This window comes from Cebidichthys violaceus, unplaced genomic scaffold (genome assembly GCF_023349555.1).
Source record: "Cebidichthys violaceus isolate CVI_PGR_0920_01 unplaced genomic scaffold, fCebVio1.0.p SCAF_21, whole genome shotgun sequence".
NCBI classification, from domain to species: domain Eukaryota; kingdom Metazoa; phylum Chordata; class Actinopteri; order Perciformes; family Stichaeidae; genus Cebidichthys; species Cebidichthys violaceus.
Genome location: NW_027176384.1, coordinates 100,270 through 108,975, shown reverse-complemented (window position 1 = coordinate 108,975; position 8,706 = coordinate 100,270). Strand labels below are relative to the sequence as shown.

Genomic DNA, 8,706 nt, shown 5'->3' with positions numbered 1-8,706 from the left:
CTGTCACGTCTGGATAATACTTCTGCAGGTTGACAGTGGCCCAAAAAAAAACACACACTCGCTTTCTGCTATCTTTCTCTTTCGCAGGCACAGACAAGCTCTAAAACATGCACACAGACAAATACATTTTGAAAATTCCCACACACACGGTCACGTATCAGCGACTGCTCTAGTGAAAACAAGGCAAACCACTTGCTAAAGAACTTGCTGGAGAACAGACAGCTCAGGCAGGTCAAAGGTGGCTGGAATGTTGATATGTCTAATCATCAATAAGGAACTGTGTGTGTGTGTGTGCGTGTGCGTGCATGCGTGTGTGTGTATGAACCTCTTACATTACCATGGGCTCTGAACAATCTGATCAAATCAGAAGATATGGCAGAATTGATGGTCACTCCTGCCTTCATCTTCTTCCTCTTCAAGTGTTTTCAAGACCAACAGCAGTTAGCTATTCCTTACACCGAGATAGCTTTCACACTAAAAGCCCTCGCAAACTTTCAAATCAAACTTTCAAATCTTTCTTTGTAACTTTCAATAATCATGACTACATAAGCATCAATTACGGTTCAAGTTTTGGAAATAACCTTTGACGAAAGGAAAATAGATAAATGTTGTCATCCGGTTAGCTGTGGTTTCATCAGTGATGGCAAAAAAAGCAACTGACTTCAGCTTTTGATGCAGATATTGCTCATCACTTATTCTTATTGGTGCACAGAAGTATGTGACATCAGCTTTTTACTACTAAGCCTCATCTAAACCAGTGAGAAGAGCGCATAGAAAAACGATCTCTCAAATGAAATAACTAAAGAAATGTTCAAACCTTGGCAGAAAGCTTAGTATTCACGTAGGACCTCATGTCTCCTAGTATGAAGCTGATTCAGAAAATATGTTTGAAGGCCTTTGAAAGGGCTGCAAAAAAAAAAATAACTTGGCTAGAGAGAGCTATACTGCTCTGTGTCTTTCATAACCCCCGGCTTCCTCCTCCTCCTCCTCCGTCTCTCTTTGCGAGGAGAAATACATCACTGTACGTCCATGGTAAATGTCTTTCATAACCCTTGACTTTCTTCTCATTCTCAAGCCTTTGCTCTGCCTTTCAACTAAACAAGATGAGTAGTGAAGTTGTCATCTTTGCCTCTGAAGTGGGTCAACATTTATCTACAGCCGGCTGGAACGGGATTCAGCCCGAGGATGGGGAAAAGTCACTCGTACATTTCCTGCTGCGTAGAGGAATCGTAGCAGAGCAAGATAAAGTCCTGTTCTCACTACCTGTAATCAGACCAATTCTGCTTTCAAACTGTAACTGCACTGGGCCTTAGCCAAACAAGCACAGTACAATATATTTTATTCTATGTGCAGAGCACAGAATCACAAAAGTGTGCCAATAATTTGGTGATGGAACATTCGCATTAGGGAGGAGATTAATTTAATAATTAGTTCCTCTACTATTCAAAGAGAGGGATGCTGTCCATGTGTTTTCTGTCTTAATGTTTTATTTGATCTAAAACAGTCATTGATTTTTAGTTCATATTATAGTTTCGAATGTAGCTGCACTTGTTTTAGATGACTATCATCAAAGAAAACTCCTCACATGAAAATGATGTAAGCAGTTGGCCAAATGTTTCACTTGTTAAATGACATATCTTGACTTGACTGACATGGGGAACCACGCAGCACACAACTCCTATGAAGTCTCCTTTAATGTCAACGTGCAAGAACTTTTTTAAAACGGTAAAATCACTATGGCTGTATGAGTGTAAGAAACATGAAGATCTATCAAGATTAAGTGTGACTCCCATGGAAAAAAAACGCTTAATATTCCGTCACGAAGTATTTCAATTATCCACTCTCCTTTCTGGTAGATTGTGTGTCATTTTGTAACAAAACTCCCCAAACAGTGAAGAAACTCATTACTGCTAATGTGTCTCCTTGGCAGACAGTTTAGCTTACAGGCAGGCACTTTATCAAACAGCGCTACGGGTTGATGACAGGCTGCATGTCAGAACCCACCTCCAAATAAAACATCCACATAGTCGCTTTCCACGTTGCTTACAGTAACGATTATTAAAAAAATAGCCCGGAGGTGTATCCAATGTGGGTTAATCATGAGGATTTATATGCTGCTGTCTTTCAACATTCTCATCAAAATTGCATAAATTAGTCACAGGAGGCCAAGCTGGCTCGATTTGCAATACAGATCGGATGTTGCCCCTCAGCACCATAATTACACCAGACTTTTATGCTTCATTATTTTTTTTATTGGTTCTGAAATGCCTCTCCTGCTGGTTCACAGCTTTTTTTTGTATTTTCGTGAGAGTGGATCATATATGGCAGAATGGATTTAGTCCCAGATTTGCAGTGTGATATATTCATTAACATCATTATCCTTTTAGTCATGTGGTGCAGGTGCTGTTTTCTCTCATCTTAGGAAGTCAATATCATGACAACAATTTTTTGGAAAACATTCACACGTTTACAAATGAAAGGGCATAACTTTGAAGACTAAGAGCGCCTATGTTATGTGAGAAACTATGATTGTATGTTGTCTCCATCTAGCGGTGGTTAGTGGAAAGTACAATAACCAAAAATGAGCGCAAATGTGAAGTGTCACAATTCTGTAATAAAAACTACTTCTACTTGTTGGTATGCATCGAGTTAAGTATACTGAAAGCACACACTATGTGCACTACAACTACTACATTATAGCCTTCATAAGGTAGGACTTCATTGCTGCAGGATTGTTGCATCAGACCGACTGCATTCGCTTTCGGTGTATCTCATAAACTGGCAACTGAGTGTAATTCAACTGAATCCTTGAGTGCTGATGGATGGACACTGTTGTCCCACAATGCAATGCATAAAGGAAATGGTCACAGCTGGAGACAAATAAAACTAATAGTGGATTGTAGTCAACCACTTTCAGAAAGTTACAATGCCAAAAGGACTGCATTTAATATATTTTTTTTTTTTTTTAAATTCTCTCAATAACAGAAGGATATAGGATTGTAATTATGTTTACTTATTTAGCACATAAATATATTGTGTTATCCTGGAAGACATGACCAATTATCAAAAATAACCGTGAAAAATAAAGTTTTAGCTGTGAGGAATTGCAGATTAATCCAAATGTGAAGGGGATGCAAGGAAAGATTATTTTGAGATGGAAAGCTTGACATTTGAAAATAAAAGTGCAGAATTTGTAATTATTTCTAAAAGTTTTATTCATGGCACAAAACATTAACACTGTTTACACGGGTTAACATTTAGATTTGTTCATTTCTTTTATCAATTGCACATCATGCATTTTTCCAATTTATAAACACAGTCGTATGCTCAATACATCAACAACAAATGAAAAGGCTACTAATAATGTATCACAATGATGGGTTACAAAACTGAAAACAAGAAAAATCATTCTTTCCTGCCAGACATGTAGAAATACAACAGGAACAATGTCCCTTGACCTAGGGGTCACACTTCATGATCTCTCTGAGGCAGATGGTAGCATAGCAGGAGGAGTCCAGGTCGAAATTTAAGGTGAGAGTGAGCGAGTCCTGCTTCCCTTCTGCTGTACTGCCATTCAGCTGCCTGTCACTATTTCTGCTGCTGTTTCCTGTCACCTCTCCTCCTCCCTCCCCACAGCCTGCTCTCTGCAGCTGGTAACTGAGATTGCTTGGCAAGGCCAGCAGGGGGCGGTAGCAGCCAGGCAGATTTAGTTTGAGGCTGCCGACTCTGAAGCGACAGTCTTCCAGTCCATCTCTGGCCAGTCTCTCCTGGAACCAAGTCCCCATGGCGTTCTCTGGATACTTCACAGTGTTTCCCGGCATCGGTAGTAACACCTGACAGGATAGTCAAAACACAGTAGCAACAGTGGTGAGAAAAGTAGGAAGAAATAGTAGCATTTAAAGTGGAAGCAGTTCCCCTAAACTACATACATGTCCCATTGTGTAGACTCCTTCGTGTTCCTCTTGGTCCGTCACCACATGGATCTGGAAAATCAAAGAAGGACCGATCAGTAACCTCGATGTGGTTTTTGCACAATGTGACAAGATGTCCTAACATTTAGACGGTGTCCTACGTTCAAGAGGCCACAGTCACAATCCTCAAAAAAATAATGTGTCCTTTAATAACCCTGTTTACTGCTGGAATAACTTTTTAGCTATTCCACTGGGCGACAAGTTCGAAAGTTAGAGTTCACCAGAACGGTCAAAACTCAACCTATTTATCCCTCTGGAGGGTGCGGGTCAGGGTGAGGAGACTAAACTATATTAGCACCTAGTTTGCATCAGGGCGTGTCGTCGCATACTATCCCAAAAATACAAATCCCCCTCTCTTACCTGAGCCGAGCTGGTTTCTCCAGTGTCTTCCTGAATCCACACCAGGTCTCCTCGTCTGGCACTGTGGCCCAGAGTAGTCAGCCTGTGGGCCACTGCCTCGTTCCACACTCTGACAACCACAAACACATCAGCATGATTATAAAAAGAAGGCAGAATCAGTGAATGAACTAAAGAGATTAAAGCAGGCGAGAGCGGGTTTCTGAAAATTAGATGCTAGCTTTTGACTCAATTGTAACAACACCACATGAGAGGCACAGGTTAGGTTGTCGCTGTCAAAGTGCAAATGTCTTCATCTCCCAATTTCTGCAATGGAGCTGCTCAATAGTCTGCAGTGAATGTGTGTTTGAAGAAAAAAAGCTGACCTGCTACAGTAGGCGTGTGGGTAGAAGACTCTCATGCTGTGGGGCAGGCTGAGCCAGGCCTGGGTACAACCATCCGGACCTGTACCGTAGCGGTTCAGGGCCCGAAGCATCAGCCGCTCTCTGGCTTTCGACAACGGCATCAGCGCCAAAGACTCCTTAGCGTTATCTGGTTATGGAGAAGAAGAAGAGGAGGAAGCATGTTGAATTCCCAGGTGCCAAAAAGGATTCACAGTAAGGTAAACTACAATGTGTTAATAAAGCAAAACTCAATTCATGGTACCTGCCAGAATTTTGCTTCATTAGTTACTCTCAACACAAATATGACAATTGGTTTTCAACAAAATATGATGGAAATACATTTAAATAGAGGAACTGCGTAGCTGCTGTAATACAACCAAAAATTTAACCAAAGTGGTCAGTGTTGTCCCAGCTGTCACCTGTTTGGATGAAGTGTCTCTTAGCGTGGTTTTGAGGATCATTGCCATCTTCTGGGGTGAAGAAGAGACGCACAGCACTCACCTGACACACACACACACACACACACACACACACACACACACACACACACACACACAGGGCATAATTGTGAATTATTTGACACCTCTTTCTAGCAATGTTTCAGGCTTTTAATGCAGTCAGTGAGGAACCAGTGAGTGTCTGCTCTGTCTCATTTCATGGCATTACATACCTAATAACTGTGTGCAACACCTACCATGTCCTCTTTGAGTAAAGCCAGGCCTACACGGTCAGATTGAATGCTCTGCATGCTCCCAAACCTCTGCGGTCCATAGTAGTTGACAAATCCTCTGGCCTGTGAAGAGCAACAAATCAGGTGAACGTTGCGGTGGCTACTAAAACAGCAGGAGTTATATCGAAACAACAAGCGTCCACTATTTAAGCATCAGGCTGTGTAATGTTCTATATTACTTACTATTAACAACATCCCATAAAAGACTGCCTGTCTTTCCTGCCCTGTCTGTGGCTCCATGGGTTCCTACTAATGACTAAAATCTTTAAAAATATGTCACAAATATAATCTAATTTCTTTAAAAAAAAGCTGCAATCATTTCCTCAAACTGTTGGGTACTGTAGTTTTACAAATAGTGCATTTATTGGGGACTATTTTCCACCACGGATGAATACAGATTTGGTGCTCTAGTAAGGATTCAGCAGCAGGATGTGGGTGTAACACTGGCTGATTGATGTGTTGTTAATATATATATATATATAATAATCACCAGACCTATGCTTTAAAAGGAATGTATTGGATTTTGGTAAATGCAGGTTTACATTTGACATGGATAGCACGTGGAATTTTTGATAATCAAATATTACAAGACATTACTTTAAAACGGATAATTTGTGGTGCTTCACATGTAACAAATTATACTTTGTGTGTATCCAGATTAGGACTAGATTTATTTATTATTATTTATTTAACAGCAACAGCAAGCCTGTGACATTATACACTGTTGTAAGCACACATTGTGCTGATGTTGCGACACTAGATGATGCCAATGTTTGATGTCAGAACAGAAACATGAAATGAATTGGAGAGAATCTGAATATACCTTGACATTCTCCAGTGCTTCATTTACGAGCGCTGCCAGGCGAGTGTGTGTGTCTGCACCAGAGGAGTGTGCGTCACCGGCACCGTGCGGTCTCAGGTCGCGGACCACCAGGTCAAAGTGGTTCCCCTGTAGTCGCCCTAGCCTGAGAGGTTCGCTGACGGAGCGGATCTGGGACAGACGCATCCCTCTCTTCTCGAACTCGGCTGTCTTCTCTTTCAACCTGGTAATCAGTACCATCAAATGAATAAATAAGTTGTTGATTTTTAGCATACATTTTGAGGCTTCATCGGGAACTCTAACAATAGTATAAACCCTTAACATCTTAGGACTGTTGCAGCTTTTTGTCTCGCCAATTTATGAACAGGGAAAAATGTATTCCCAAACCAAAATCCATGAAAGACTCGCAGAACTACCGTTGAGTTGAGACCTTCTTGACCACCATGGACTGGTAGGTGATGGCTCTCTTGTCCTTGATCCCGGCGTAGGTGAAATCTGATGGCAGGACCCCGAGAGCGGCTGCCATGTAGCTGATGGCCTCCAGAGTCTCCAGGTTCTCCTTACGCAGAGTGAAAGCTGAAAGAGAGGACGAACACACACACACACACACACACACACACACACACACACACACACACACACACACACACACACGGTGTTTTCATGATCATTTTAGGTGTTTTTTTCTTTAATCATGCCTCATTTTTATTCATCACATAATCACATATTTTCCATGCTTTTTGGACTATTGAGCTGCTGTAACAATTGAATTTCCCTCCTGTTGGATCAGTAAATGTATTGGTATGATTATCATGTTCCTAGAGTCAAGCCATTTTTTAACAAGCCTAAATTTCAGCTTCTTATATGTGAATATTTGCTGGTTTTCTTAGTGTTATGTGTTAGTATTTTGAATATCTTTGTGTTCTGATGTGACAAAAAAGGCAATTTGAAGATGTCACCTTGGGCTATTTTCTGACTTTTTAAGTGTCAATTGAGAAAATAATTAATATTTAATTTTTTTTAATTCTACACCATACCAGTGTAAACTTCTTCTTCTTTACGTTCCTCTGCCGTTCTTTTCTTAGGCCTCCCTTGCTCTCTCAGCCTGACCGAGATTGCCGTCGTCCCCTGGTCGGTGAAGCTCTTAGTCTCCACAAGTTTGCCAAACCTCCGGCTGAGGAAGTGGTGGACTGTGGTCCTGTGCTCCTTGTCGTCATCGGGCCCAAACGTATAGGATGAGCCTCGCACTTTGGCGTCTATGAACCTGAAGAAGTCCTCTGCTTCGTCCTCTGTAACCAGGTGGGACAGCTCTCTGTAGTCCGGGTCTTCCCTCACCCTGATCTCAGGCTGAATAGTGACAGTCATGAGGAAAGGGAAGCGGTGTCTGACGGCCCGGTGGACGTTAGCTCTGTGGTGTTTGTCAGCGAAGGATCCGAGAGATAGCTCCTGCTTGGTTGGCTTTTCTTTGAGAGTCAACACAAACTGCTCCAGCTCTTCGCTGACCGATTGGCCTAAAATCACACTTAAATCAAAACTGCCTGGACTAGGTATGGTGACATCTAACCCACAATCGGCTGCCACGTCAGTGTCCTGTGAGACCGAGGAATGGTTTTTCCACTTACACTCTGCACTGGTTTCCTCGTATTTATCTGGGGAGGCACAGTCTGGTGTCTGCGTGGCCGCTGCCGTGTTAACACGCTGTCCGCTGACGTCTATCTCAGTCACCACAAAGTCTTTGATAAAGTTTTTGATGCTTCCATGAAAACCTTCATGGTTGGATATGTAGCACACAGGGATGGTCACAGCATCACTGTCCTGCTTCATGGTCACTTCATCCAAACACTGCACAGTTTGCACTTACTCCCGTTTCTGAAAGGGAAAAAAAAGATACAATTTTAACAAAATGTGTAAGCTGATATTGCAGACAAAAACAAGGCATGCGTATTTATTTGGCACAATTCATACACTTGTGTTACATTGTTTTACTTGAGTCTACGAGAAAAAAAAAATACGACACAGAAGATAGATAGAGCTCATGCGATCAATACATTAGACGGCACAGAAAATAATAAGGTTCAAAGCCTGCCTTTTTTCGAGCAGTCAGAGTTGGGGCACACCTTCAAAAATAATGTCAGGAGGTTTAGAAAGACGATAGGCGCTTTATTACTGTTTATCGCCCGGGTTATTCATGCGAAATGGCCCGTCTATTTACAGTAAGATGCGTATCCGACATAAATCCTACCCCCACTTTGCTGACAGAGAGCTGTACGTGCTACAACAAAGGAACTAAAACGCATGCCTGTATTTAGAACGGGAACACACATTCATTGTGAAGGAATAACAAGAAGTTAACCGTTTGTTTACTCAACGAACCTGCACGCGGTATGTAGACGAGGAGCTGTTGATGTAAACACAACAACGCTGAAACGATTCAGTACACTTCCG

General features: G+C 41.8%; 1 protein-coding gene across 1 annotated transcript; it reads right to left on the bottom strand.

Annotated features, from left to right (window-relative positions):
- Positions 1 to 3,197: 3,197 nt before the first annotated feature.
- On the bottom strand, positions 3,198 to 8,706 carry pus7l (pseudouridine synthase 7 like). The gene is made up of 10 exons (XM_068717077.1): positions 8,635 to 8,706; positions 7,299 to 8,130; positions 6,678 to 6,837; positions 6,265 to 6,484; positions 5,406 to 5,504; positions 5,131 to 5,212; positions 4,694 to 4,859; positions 4,332 to 4,440; positions 3,930 to 3,983; positions 3,198 to 3,833 (listed from the first exon to the last, which is right to left on the bottom strand). Exons 2-10 carry the CDS (start codon positions 8,083 to 8,085, stop codon positions 3,459 to 3,461), a joined length of 2,052 nt encoding a protein of 683 aa, XP_068573178.1. The 5' UTR covers positions 8,086 to 8,130; positions 8,635 to 8,706; the 3' UTR covers positions 3,198 to 3,458.

What these genes read in the sequence shown, in the direction of transcription:
- pus7l (XM_068717077.1), bottom strand. Translation starts at nt 8,085, where the DNA reads ATGAAGCAGGACAGTGATGCTGTGACCATCCCTGTGTGCTACATATCC. An exon ending in AGAAGAAGAAGTTTACACTG is followed by an intron (nt 6,838 to 7,298) that starts GTATGGTGTAGA and finishes CCTCTCTTTCAG; the next exon opens with CTTTCACTCTGCGTAAGGAG. An exon ending in CTTTACTCAAAGAGGACATG is followed by an intron (nt 5,213 to 5,405) that starts GTAGGTGTTGCA and finishes TGTGTGTGTCAG; the next exon opens with GTGAGTGCTGTGCGTCTCTT.